This window comes from Abrus precatorius, unplaced genomic scaffold (assembly GCF_003935025.1).
Source record: "Abrus precatorius isolate BTA unplaced genomic scaffold, Abrus_2018 Scaffold5, whole genome shotgun sequence".
Taxonomy (NCBI): domain Eukaryota; kingdom Viridiplantae; phylum Streptophyta; class Magnoliopsida; order Fabales; family Fabaceae; genus Abrus; species Abrus precatorius.
Genome location: NW_020874395.1, coordinates 16,760,157 through 16,772,602, shown reverse-complemented (window position 1 = coordinate 16,772,602; position 12,446 = coordinate 16,760,157). Strand labels below are relative to the sequence as shown.

The window sequence follows — 12,446 nt, the reverse complement described above, 5'->3', positions numbered from 1 at the left end:
GTAAAGAGTATGTTTAAACAAATGTGTCGTTGAAATCCGAATGGTTGATACAATGGTACAATATTTCATTTCATTCATTTGTATGTGGTTGATCTATTTGATAGGAAGTTTTGTATTTGAATCACATTACGTGCAACTTTAGCTAACAGCATCAATGAATCATGAGTAAAGCTTAATCTTGAACCTTTTGAACTTGATGAAATCCCATAATCTCTAATCTTTTACTAATATTTCTCTTTTTCTTTTAGCATAAAAGAAGGAGTGACCCTTGAATTAGAAATTTTACATGAAATACTTCTTTCACTCTTAGTCTTATTTGTAAGACTTTTTCAACTAAAAAAGTTGTTAAATTAGTTAATACATTAGGTTTTAAAAAATTAATTACAATATCCTACATTTACTCCAATTTAAAAGTTAAAGTCCATCATCATATTAATTGTTGACAAATTAGAAAGGTTTAGTATTTATGAGGGAAATGTGAAAAAAAAAACCTTATAAAGCTGTATAAAAGCTGTTATGTTAAGAACCATAAAAAATATTTCAGAAATTAAAAAAATGTATAACATATATGTTAAAAAACAAAAACACAATTTAGTCTAAATAGAAAGAGAAGAAAAAAAAAAGTGCTAAAATAAATGATGTGATGAAGAGAAAAATAGCTAAAGAGAAATTAATTATTGTAAAATTTATTGTAAAAAATTATAGTAAGAATAATAATCTCTTCGAAGGGTGTTCTAAAAAAATAAAAAAAAATGATCATTTAACAACCATTAAACAGGTGTTAAATAGATAGGAAAAAATAAAATGTAAGAAAATGAATATAAAATAAGGATAAAATTTATTGACAATTAAAAAATGTGTCATATTTGTTAAAAAAAGCATAACGAGAGAAATAGCTAAAGAGAAATTAATTATTGTAAAATTTATTATAAAAAAATTACAGTGAAAATAATAATTTCTTCGAAGAGTGTTCTAAAAAAATTATAAAAAAAATGATCATTTGACAACCATTAAACAAGTGTTAAATAGATAAAAAAAAAAAATAAAATGTAAGAAAATAATATTAAATAAGGATAAGATTCATTAACACTAAAAAATTTATCCTAAATCTCAACGGTATAAATTAAATAATTTAACGGTTAAAAATTTATTTAAAAAATATAATAAAAAAATAGAAAAAAATAAATTTTTAACCGTGAAATTATTTGATTTATACATTTAGAATTTAGTGTAATTTTTCTTATATTTAGTGTCAATAAATCTTATCCTTAAAAATTATAATAATTAATTAATTACGTTAATATTCTAAATATATGTATAATCTTAATCATTCATCAAGACGTGACAGAAAATAATTTTTGTCATGTGTTATGTTATTGAATAAGTGGCCAGGATACAAATAATTGCGAGTAATAATGATTTTTATAAGGTAGGCAGGCGATCTACAATATTAATGTGATTTAAAAAAAAAAAAGGCAAAACAATTTAAAACATAAACAGAGAAAGGAATTGGAACGTTGGCATGGAAACTTCTCTTTAAATAGCCTCTGTGCAACAGAGTTCAGTGCATCAATATTGACTCGGAAATTAAAGACGCATATTATGAATATGTTCGCTTCTTTTGGCAAAAAGCTGCGACATTTTTGTAGCGTTTCAACTCAGAAAATCTCTTGTCTTAGCAAATCAATTGTTTTCTTACAAACATGTTTTTTTCGCTTGCTTCTCCGCAGAGCCAACCCGCTATGGGTTCAAATTGTCTATTTTGTGTCCCTTTCTACGTTGGGTTTTGGGGTTCTCAAGGCTCTTAAGCCCAGAACAGGACCATCTTTTATTCCCAAAAACATAGATTTGTTCTTCACCTCTGTGTCAGCAACAACTGTTTCAAGCATGGCCACGCTTGAAATGGAGGTTTTTTCCGACACCCAGTTAATCATTATGACCATCTTGATGTTCATAGGTGGTGAGATCTTTACCTCTATGGTAGGACTCCATTTCTCTAGGTTCAGGTTCAAAACCGCATTAGATCAAATCGCTTCTTCTCATGCAAGTCTTAGTTCTCCAAATCTTGTTGATCAGATTGAACTGGGCATGGTCACAAATGATAATTCTAATAAATCCTCCACTGTCCACAATCAATCTTTGGGTGCTACAAGTGAAAATTTGAGGTATTTATCAATGAAATATTTGGGCTTTGTGGTTCTAGCTTACCTTGTACTTGTCCACATGACAGGGGTGGTTGCGGTGACCCTTTACCTGGTTGCTATTCAAAGTGCTAAAGAGGTACTAAACAACAAGGGACTCAACATGTTCACATTCTCCGTTTTCACGGCAGTTTCAACTTTTTCTGGCTGTGGCTTTGTTCCAACAAACGAAAACATGGTTGTGTTTAGGAAGAATTCAGGTCTTCTTCTTATGCTTATTCCTCAAGTCCTTCTTGGGAACACGTTGTTCCCTCCTTGCTTGCGGTTTTCAATATGGGTTTTGGGGAAATTTCACAAGAAAAAAGAGTGTAAGTACCTTCTGAAGAATACACAAGAGGTTGGGTACAAACACTTGCTTCCAGGACGCTACTCAGTTTTTCTAGTACTCACTGTTTTTGGGTTTATTCTGCTACAAGTTATACTATTTTGCGCAATGGATTGGAGTGCAGAACCTCTGAAGGGGTTGAATGCATATCAGAAATTCATTGGCGTTTTGTTCCAAAGCGTTAATTCAAGACACACAGGAGAAACCGTTGTGGACTTGTCAATCATATCCCAGGCCATCTTGCTATTATTTGTGGTGATGATGTTAGTTTCTCTCTCCCCATAATTAATATTACTTATAAGCCAAACTTATTAATTATAGCGGCTAAATATTTTTTTTTTTTAACGTTTTAAATTCAAATTGGACAAAATTTCAATACTATTATTATAAATATTGTTAATACTACCTTTTTAATTAGAATTTGAGCTTCACTTTTACAATATGTATCGAGTTTCAATACTAATATGTTAATCTTTAATGTACTATGCAGATTATTGAGATAATTAAAACTTTAATTTTAATTAAAAAATAATACCCCGTGTATGTATTACATGAACTTTGCCCCGTGTAATTATGATTTGTAAATACTTTTAATATATATATCAGTGTTATTATCCAACCAAAGTGTCTATCGAACATTTTCCTCCTGCATGCACCACCGTACCATTTGAAAACTGCATTATTGTTCCATGTACGTTGGCAATGATTATATATATAATAATAACATCTATCTCACTTTGTAGGAATAAAACATTGGTTAATCATTTTAGTCCCATGAACCGTTGTCACACTCCTAATCTTTCCATTTGTCAATTACATATTGATTTCGCATAATTTGACTTCTAACCAAGTTTTTCTTAATTAAAAGAAAAACGATTTATTCCCCCCACCCATTGTATTTTATAACCCAATCATTGTTATTTAATATTGCAATTATTCCCAAAATGAAAGATGGGTCAAAATGTCGGTAGAATAATATGGCTCAAACAATAATGGAATTATAGCAAAGGTCAGATATCACTCTTGTTCAAATGTTTTGTGACTAAGCCACGAGGAATATTTATTTGACTGTTTGGCATGCTATTGCTAATTTTCATTCTTTCCGTTGTTATTGGATAAAATAATTGGTATTTACTTTTTTATATTTGTTTTTTCATCACATTATTAATTATATTTTCTCTAACCCCTTCACTTAATTTATCCTAAATATATATTTTTGTTAATTAATTAATCGGATCCACTGGTATCTGTGTAGGTACCTTCCTCCGTACACGTCTTTCCTTCCAATGAAAGATGAGGGGCAGGATTCAGAAAGTTATGAGAGGATGAAAAAAAGAAGAGGGAAAATTGTGGAGAATTTGATGTTCTCTCAACTCTCCTATTTAGTGATATTTATCATACTCGTCTGCATAACTGAGAGGGAAAAATTGAAGGAGGATCCACTCAATTTCAGCGTCCTCAATATTGTCGTTGAAGTTACCAGGTTACATTAATTTCTATTAATTCCAATCTTAAATATTAACCTTATCATGAATCTAGCTAGCCCAAACAATTAACGAATGTATGAAAATAGCATTCATTCATTTTAAAATGAATAGTTTCTTTATGTGTGTAACTAAGTGTGCATTATTTTGGATGCATATGATTATATACACAGTGCATATGGAAACGTAGGATTTACTACAGGATACAGTTGTGAACGACAATTGCATACACAAGCAAACTGCCAAGACAAGTGGATTGGATTTGTGGGCAAATGGAGCAATGAGGGAAAGATCATTCTCATATTTGTCATGTTTTTTGGAAGACTCAAGAAATTCAATATCAATATGGATGGAGGGAAGGCATGGAACCTCCTCTGATCCAAAACTCTACCCAACATATATACAAACAATTCAATTTCATCCTCTCCTTCATTAAGTGTAAATTTTTATTTTTCAAGTATTTATTTATAAAAATAACTAAATTAAATTAACCAATTTATGTATAAATGTCATTAATTAAGTTGAATGAGGCCATTGCATTTGGGACACATGCATCGATAATTGAAGAGGGAACCACCAGCAATTAACAAACAAAGCTGAAAGACAATGGATTAACTTGGAAAGCTTTACAGTGGCCATGTTACTTCTAATCATGTTAATTTATATATCCGTAGATATTTTAAGGTGACTTGTCCTTTGCATGCATCTTTGGAAAATTTTTAGGATATGACAAATGGTGAGCATTCACGACAAATCAGATAAACTGTCAACATCCGATACAGAAAAAAGAATTACTTAATCTTACAGGTTTCATGGCAAAACTAGTCTTAATGCCCATCTCCTCATTGATCGCATGTTTAGATTTGCTTAATTTCTAATTCTTTTAAAATTTGTTATCAATATATTCATAATAATTTATTTTATAAACAAGTTAATTAATCAAATCACTCACTAATTAAAATGTAAAAATTATCTGTGAAATAACCAATTTTCTTTTTTAGAAAATCACTTAATATAAGATGCACAGTTTTAGAAAGGTAAAGTGACAAAACAAAGTAAAAATTTTGTTTTGATGAAATTTCGATTCTTACCACATATAAACAGGCTTCTAGCATGTGTTTGGGTAGGCCGTTCAAATCATGTTAAACGTATGTTCACATGAAATGATATAGTTTATTGAAACTAGTTTTGATAGATTTTAGTTTTTAACTATTAATTATAATTAATTAAGATGAGTGTTCAAATTAATCTCATTCATAAATTTATACTAGAACAAGTGTTTCTTATTTGACAGTACAAAAAATATTTTTCTATTACTAAAATAAATAGAGACTTAATTTCTGGTCTGAATTAATATTAATTTTTCTTTAAGCGAGGTTCGTACTTAGATTGGAGAATTCCATAAAATCAGATAGATTTTTTTTCTTAGATAACATAAAATAGAATTTAGAAGATGCAAGAATAAGTTATTCAAAATATTAAAATACTTGTAAATACTTAATATACAATTTCATCATCACTAATAGTCATTTGGTCTTGAATGGACGATAGGTACCAACCAATTAGTTCATAGATGAGACAGAATTCACACAACCTCCATCAGAAAAGGGCTTGTTTACTTCATTATTAATTTGAGAATTAAATTTGATGTCTTGTTATTTTTTCAACATTATCATATTATAATATAATACTAACAGATTATTAAAGCAACACAAGACTTTATGTACATTGGTTGCGAAAAATGTTCAATTACAATGCATTAAGAATTTGTAATGCTGGTAATTACGACAAGAGCAGGCCATAAAAAGAGCTAGAAAAATAATAATTTAAAATAATGACAATAATACAGTCACGAGACACTACAAAACAAACCACCAACCCTCCACCATTTTTTTCTGAGTTTTTCTGAAATCTAACACTGACACCTCTCACTAGTTGTCTCTGTTCATCCTATAAATCAGAACCTTTAAGCAAAACCAAGCTTCACAAACTTTAATAAATCTCATATCTTTTTTTGTTCTTGTGTTGCCAAAAAATGGTTTCAACCCAGTCACTCAAGTGTGCTCTTTTCTTTTGTTATTTTACCTTTGCCTTCAACTTGTTCACCATTCCTGTCTCTGCCCTCAACATAGGAGCTGAAACCACCGGAGTGGCTGTCTCTGTGGTACACTTCTTGTTTATACTGTCCCATTGCAAGCACATGAATTATGTTTTAAGTAACATGTACAATTTTTTATTCATTAATTCATATGCAGAGCAAAGAGTGTAGCAGACAGTGTGAGTCAAGTTTCTGCTCAGGTACATGAACATGTCTAATCTCATTATACTGTTTTTTATTTCTTCCTATGAAAAATTAAGCTGATTGGATTAAGGGTTTAATTCAGTGCCTCCGTTACTGAGATATGGCAAGTACTGTGGACTTCTGTATAGTGGATGTCCTGGTGAAAAGCCTTGTGATGGTCTTGATGCTTGTTGTATGAAGCATGATCAATGTGTGCAAGCCAAAAACAGTGAGTTCTATAAGTGCCTTCTTAATTTTAAATATCCACCTGAATTGCAGATTTGATTGAGTAGTTCCATTATTAGATTCTATGGGATCTGACAATTGGGCTTATCAAGTCCCTTCCGAAACTAGATCTTCAATTTGGTTCATTTTTGCACCGTGTTTGTGTTTATTTTTTAGTATTCTCTTAAAATACATCACTGAAATTTTCACTAAATTAGCTCTGATGGTAAATTGGTAATTAAATATTTACATTGATGTAGCAGGAAATTGTATCAGTCAATGCCCCTAGTGTTATGTTGGTGATGGTGCGAATTGAGAAGAAGAGGGATTTAGGTAGTGTTTCGCCTAGCTATTTTTGGAGCTTCTCTTTCCCTTAAAAGGACAAGAAAGATCAAACACAACTCTAAAAATAGAATTTCTATAAAAGTTCATTAGAGGAGCTTCTACTTTTAAGATAAGAAACTCGAACAGAGTTAGAACAAAGACTACGTTGGAAGAGAAGCAATTATGCATTGGAGGTGTCATTACTAATTAGGGTTAAAAGCAATTTAATCGAGGAAATCTTTTTAGTTTAAAGTCTTCAATTAAAATGAAATAAAGATGGTAGTTGGCTGATAGGGATTCTTTACTTAATTATTTTTTACCTGTATATTAGCGTGTCTTGTATAGGTCATTAAATTTATGGACATAAATAGAAGCTAATCATGACCCTTCATCTAATTACTTTATTTTTTTTATGACTAATTCTGAACAGTGTAAATTTATAATGGAACCTCCTTAGCCAACTTAATTGGCTTGATTACAACCCTCACTCCATTGCTTCTTCACTCAAAGAATATGTATGAGGACATGTTAGTGATATTAACTTTTATTGAACTTTGTACACCGGCACCCTCAAAAAATTATATTGAACCACTATTTATCAAATACCTAAATCCTGTAGATTTGATAATTCTTTGAACAATGAAAGCCAATTTTGCTTGTTGATTGAGGTTATAGAATTATGTGGGTGGATGTGGATCTAAGGTGAGCTGAGTAGGGGCTGCCCTGGAAATGATGTTAACTACGGATTAATTGTGATGTTATGCAGATGACTACCTAAGCCAAGAGTGCAGCCAAACATTCCTAAACTGTATGACTAAATTTAGGAACTCAGGGGCAACTACATTCAAGGGAAACACGTGCGATGTGGGTGATGTCGTTGAAGTTATACATGCTGTGATGGAAGCTGCTTTATTAGCTGGAAGAGTTCTCCACAAGCCTTAGAGAGTAATGTTGTCTGTCTGTGAAGGTAAGTCTCAAGAAAGGAGATATTTTCTGATTCTTCCTATTGTTTTTAGTGATTCTCTTACCAAATTAGTCAAACTCCAATGCGTTATTTATTCATAAGCAATGCTAACAGTGCACTATTTTGTATACCTTTCTAACAAACTGTTTATTACTGGTTCAAGTCTCACACTTGGTTGATTATTAAAAAAAAAAACAATTTCAAAACAAGCATAATAGAGTCTTCAGAACAATGTTGAAAAGGGTGTTTTCGTACAACATTCCTCCTTACTCATTGGTTTCTTTTCAAAGCGCATTCGGTCATTCCTTTGATCCTCCACATCCAACAAATATACAAAACATTTTTTTTTTGTTTCTTTCGTCTTCCATGTGATTAATTTTTCCTTTTATGAGATTCCCTTTGCAGTTATCATGTGACAAATTACGTTCATCTGTGTAAACTGCCATGAAGTAAAAGTAATATTGGTTAAGCCACATGGTTAAGAATCCAACTCCATCTGGAAGAGTGAAGTGTTCAAGCATAACTTTTATTCTACAATGTTGGTTTGGTGCTTGTGTCCAACAGAGTAATCGAAGATGAATTAATTGCTCGTTTAAATTTTATCCATGGGAGTTTTGCATTTCTTTTATCAAATTAAATAGACCAGTAGACATTGATTTGGGAGACAATCACCGAATGACCGAGTGGCATAAGAATTGATTAAAAGCTATAAATTTAACGGATCTTGATTCATTTCTCTGTGCCCCATTTTCTTTATTTTTCAATAGCATACAAGACTAGACGTTTCTTATAGAAGGCCAAACTCATCACCAACGACAAGATGGGGGGGCTCTAGTTCGGAGGATGATGAGCCATGCGAACAAAGCCATAAATTTGGGAACATGAAAACCTCCGTAATTTTTAAGCGATAATGCTTTCCCTCGTAAGTGGATGAGCAAAAACTCAGACGATAATCGCATTGGCACATCAGGAGTAGCTAATATCTGCCTGGTAGAGACTACAAGTCAACGACTGTGTATCCGACCGTTTGAGATACTAAGTTTTACAAAGATATCAGAAAACAGAACTTTAGGAAGGCATAAATTCATACATGAAGGTGCAATGGAGAGAGAATTAGCAAAGTGATAAGTCCAACTTGGTAAATGATTTCATTTTATTCTTCTCTGTCCGATGCTCAGGAAACCAGTGTCCTTCTCTTGCCAGTTTCTACACTTTGTTTAGGCTTCGGGGGTGGCAATTTTGGTAACACCCAACTCGGTGAACCATTAAGCCAAAGCACTTCACCGGTATCTTTGTGCTTGAAATCAGGAGCTTTTGCATTCCTCTGATGATCATAATGAACTATTAACTCAATACACAATCTAATAAAGTGATATAAACTTGTAAAGATTTAAAAATGCAAGGACAAATAAGAAAATGAGTTTACCTTATCTAATCTATTATCCCACCATTTAGCTGGATTTTGGATCAAATCATTCCAGGACTGATCATCTAAACCAAGTTGAGACATGAGTACATCAAAACATAATATGGCGATGAAACAGAAATGAGACGAAAGGTCAAATGGAAACTGGACATAAGGAAGCCTAAGTTACAAAACCAAACAATCACAAAACATAGAGGAAACCTAAAAATGGAAAGAATCTCCAAGGTACAAAAATCCAAAATATTAATTGTATCGAATCAATTAGATGTACCAATTCTATCATGCAACACAATTATGATTATGATGCACAGGATGGTCTTTAAGAACAAGTTAGTTATTTATGCATACCTCTACTGCCCTTTACATTTTTGGATTTAACAACCGGAACGTCAAATTCCAATTCTTTCAGTTTAGGCAAAACCCATGAGGGAACCTGGTTAAGCCAGAGGGCAGCACTGCTATCCTTGTGCTTGAAATCAGGGTGCTTCGGATTTACCTACTAAGTAGATAGAGATATATAAGGATCCCCTCAAATAAATAAATCAAAACGAAAAAGATACCCAAGGTGACAAGTCATCATTCCCTACCAATCCATTGAGTTTGCTTTGACGGTAATCACACCATTGCTTTGAATCGTTTAGCAGGTCTGTCCAAGAACTCGGTGACGCGTCTGGATCTTTCTTTGCACCAGCTGTAAAATAAACCAAATTCAAAATTTTTGGAATGTTCAATCAACCCAATCAACCAATTAAAGGCATGTATACTTACTTATCATCGATTGTTGTCGCTCAGGTTTCAAATCAATTGCCATGGACTCTAATTTCTCCTGCAGCCATTTGGGTGTTGAGCTGTTGATAAAAAGCAATTCACCATTCAGCTTACTTTCAAAAGCTGCACCCTTTGAATTCTCCTACATTAAGGAAGAAAGCATGATCATTGGCAATGCCAACTACTAGAGGCATGGTGCAAAACGAACAAAGGAGAAAAATCCCTAACCTTTGAGGAACGGACATCCCACCATTGAGTGGGGTTTTGAAGGAGATCCTTCCAAGATTTGTCAAGAAGAAGCTCCTCGGTTTCCTTGGCATGAAAATACTTTCTTGTAAACGAAGATTGATCTTGGGGTGGAGGGTATCCTCGGACAAAATTGAGGGTTTGTACCATAACCTGAAAATGAGTTTGATGTTGAGGATTTTGCAAGTGTGGTGGATCAGTGCTGAGTTGTCCAGAAACATGGATGCAATCATTTTGTTTGAGATGGGAAGCAGCAGTGTGAGCCAAATCACCCTCAAATATAACTGCAATTCTATCACACAAACAAACACAAGTTCAATTCATTCAGAATTACACTTACATTCAACAATGAAAACCAGAGATTAAGAGGCAATACGAGAGGTCTTGGCGCGTGATAACAGTGGCGGCCCAGGTGTTGCCGTCGGAAGAAGTTTCGAACTGAATGGGCGCGTGAACCTCACCGATGAGGTTCACGGCGTTGGCCAGTTTGGGCTGAAAGGGAATATCGGAGGGGCGCAATGTCGGAGGAAGAGGTTTGGATTTGCGAGTGCGCGTGAGAGTGGGAGTGCGAGTGGAGTAAGATCGAAGACGAAGAATGAGGGTTGAGTGCGAGTGGAATGCACCCAACACTCGCCGCATTGAACCGTTCATTTCTCGTTACAGTAAAAAACACAGCCACTCCTCCGCCCCGTTATATTAGTAAACCCTCACTCGCGGGGCTTTCCCTGTCTCCTCAAAATTAATTTCAATTATTTTCATTTTTCATTTTAAGTTATTTAGTAACTTCATAATTTTTTAAATATCAAATTTATTTTGTAACTATAATTTCTTAAGCAATTTATTCTTAGTTTTTTTTTAGATTTGAAACAACTAATGAAAATGAGAAATATAAGTAAAAAACTTTTAAAATAATTTTTTTTCTTTTGCTAAATTATGGTTCGATCAATCACAAACATTGGAATTTTAAGATGTATTTGATAAAAATAGTGAATAAATCAGTTGACAGTTGAAAAATAACGGATTAAATTTGAATTTTTATAATTAATTGTTAAATTAGTTCATGAATATAAAATGATAAATAAAATATTGTTAATCTTTAATCTAAAATTTAAAATATTTGTCATTACATATTTGTAATATACCATAAATTTTTAATTTTATTCTCAATTAAAATTTTTCATATTAAATAAAATAAGAATATAAATTATTTTATATTATTATTTTGATAACTTTATATTATAAAAAATAAAATTAATAGTTTTTAAAATTTTAATAAGATTTAATGACCAAACTAGTTTTTAAAAGTTAACAGTTAAAGAGTTAGAAGATAGTAAGATTTTCTAATATAAAAGATAAAATAAAAAGTATTAAAAAAGAATGCAAAGAAAATGTATATTCTAAATACAATTGTCAAAATTCATATTCTAAATACTATCTTAAAAATATCAATTATCACTTGTCAATATTCATTAAAAATTATTTAATTTTTTATGTTAAATTTAATTAATAAAAACATTTTTAAAAATTTATATAAACTAGTGGGGCAATGAATATTTTAGAAAGATAATAAAGTCACAAAATGTGTAAAGTGTGGAAAAGAGACTTTATCTACCTTTAATTTAAATTGACGAATTTTATAAATATAATTAATACAAAAAATAGTATTTTTTTTGTCTATTTTAAGATAAGTTTTGAATTTTTTTATTCATTTTGATCATCTAATTTTTAAAAATATTTTGAATAAGTTATTTGCTGATAAAGAAATTAACTCCGTTAAATTTTTTTTACTACCTATTATTATTCAACTTCTTTTTTTCCTTTCATCTTCATCCTATGAACACTTCGGCAAAGAAAGTTATAACAGAGTCTGCTTTTAAGTTGGTGCTGATATGTATGTCCTATAAATCTCATTTGTTTGTTCTGTTTAATGATACTAGGGTTAGTAGCTTTAGAAATGTAAAAGCATTAGGTCTAAAAATCTAAAGGTATTAGCTTTAGAAATCTAAAGGCATTATATCTTTGAAATTTCGAAACATGAAACTTCTGCCAATTTTAATGGTAATTTGCAGTATTTTGAAAGATTCCCAAAATTATATTTAAATGGGTAGAATCCTCACCAAATGGGGCCAATGCTTTCTTAAATTTTGAAGAGTTTGAGATTAATCATCACTAATGTTGATTAGAAATGGGATTGGAGGGAGA

The 12,446-nt window shown here is 31.7% G+C and overlaps 3 protein-coding genes across 3 annotated transcripts; 2 read left to right on the top strand and 1 right to left on the bottom strand.

Annotated features, from left to right (window-relative positions):
- Positions 1 to 1,602: 1,602 nt before the first annotated feature.
- LOC113866815 (probable cation transporter HKT6) lies at positions 1,603 to 4,388 on the top strand. The gene is made up of 3 exons (XM_027501614.1): positions 1,603 to 2,789; positions 3,782 to 4,009; positions 4,184 to 4,388. The coding sequence occupies exons 1-3, from the start codon at positions 1,603 to 1,605 to the stop codon at positions 4,386 to 4,388; spliced, it is 1,620 nt and encodes a 539-aa protein (XP_027357415.1).
- Positions 4,389 to 5,858: 1,470 nt separating this feature from the next.
- Positions 5,859 to 7,915, top strand: LOC113867855 (phospholipase A2-alpha-like). The gene is made up of 4 exons (XM_027503353.1): positions 5,859 to 6,174; positions 6,266 to 6,308; positions 6,395 to 6,520; positions 7,607 to 7,915. The coding sequence occupies exons 1-4, from the start codon at positions 6,046 to 6,048 to the stop codon at positions 7,780 to 7,782; spliced, it is 474 nt and encodes a 157-aa protein (XP_027359154.1). The 5' UTR covers positions 5,859 to 6,045; the 3' UTR covers positions 7,783 to 7,915.
- Positions 7,916 to 8,531: 616 nt separating this feature from the next.
- LOC113867781 (protein OSB2, chloroplastic-like) lies at positions 8,532 to 10,910 on the bottom strand. The gene is made up of 7 exons (XM_027503249.1): positions 10,621 to 10,910; positions 10,227 to 10,536; positions 9,999 to 10,140; positions 9,818 to 9,921; positions 9,579 to 9,726; positions 9,231 to 9,295; positions 8,532 to 9,128 (listed from the first exon to the last, which is right to left on the bottom strand). The coding sequence occupies exons 1-7, from the start codon at positions 10,893 to 10,895 to the stop codon at positions 8,979 to 8,981; spliced, it is 1,194 nt and encodes a 397-aa protein (XP_027359050.1). The 5' UTR covers positions 10,896 to 10,910; the 3' UTR covers positions 8,532 to 8,978.
- Between the last annotated feature and the right edge of the window lie 1,536 nt (positions 10,911 to 12,446).

Coding starts and splice junctions, on each gene's coding strand:
- LOC113867855 (XM_027503353.1), top strand. CDS start 6,046: ATGGTTTCAACCCAGTCACTCAAGTGTGCTCTTTTCTTTTGTTATTTT. Junction 6,309..6,394: donor TGAGTCAAGTTTCTGCTCAG/GTACATGAACAT, acceptor GGTTTAATTCAG/TGCCTCCGTTACTGAGATAT. Junction 6,521..7,606: donor ATGTGTGCAAGCCAAAAACA/GTGAGTTCTATA, acceptor GATGTTATGCAG/ATGACTACCTAAGCCAAGAG.
- LOC113867781 (XM_027503249.1), bottom strand. CDS start 10,895: ATGAACGGTTCAATGCGGCGAGTGTTGGGTGCATTCCACTCGCACTCA. Junction 10,537..10,620: donor ATCACGCGCCAAGACCTCTC/GTATTGCCTCTT, acceptor TTTGTGTGATAG/AATTGCAGTTATATTTGAGG. Junction 9,922..9,998: donor GCGACAACAATCGATGATAA/GTAAGTATACAT, acceptor TTTATTTTACAG/CTGGTGCAAAGAAAGATCCA.
- LOC113866815 (XM_027501614.1), top strand. CDS start 1,603: ATGAATATGTTCGCTTCTTTTGGCAAAAAGCTGCGACATTTTTGTAGC. Junction 2,790..3,781: donor CTATTATTTGTGGTGATGAT/GTTAGTTTCTCT, acceptor GTATCTGTGTAG/GTACCTTCCTCCGTACACGT. Junction 4,010..4,183: donor ATTGTCGTTGAAGTTACCAG/GTTACATTAATT, acceptor TTATATACACAG/TGCATATGGAAACGTAGGAT.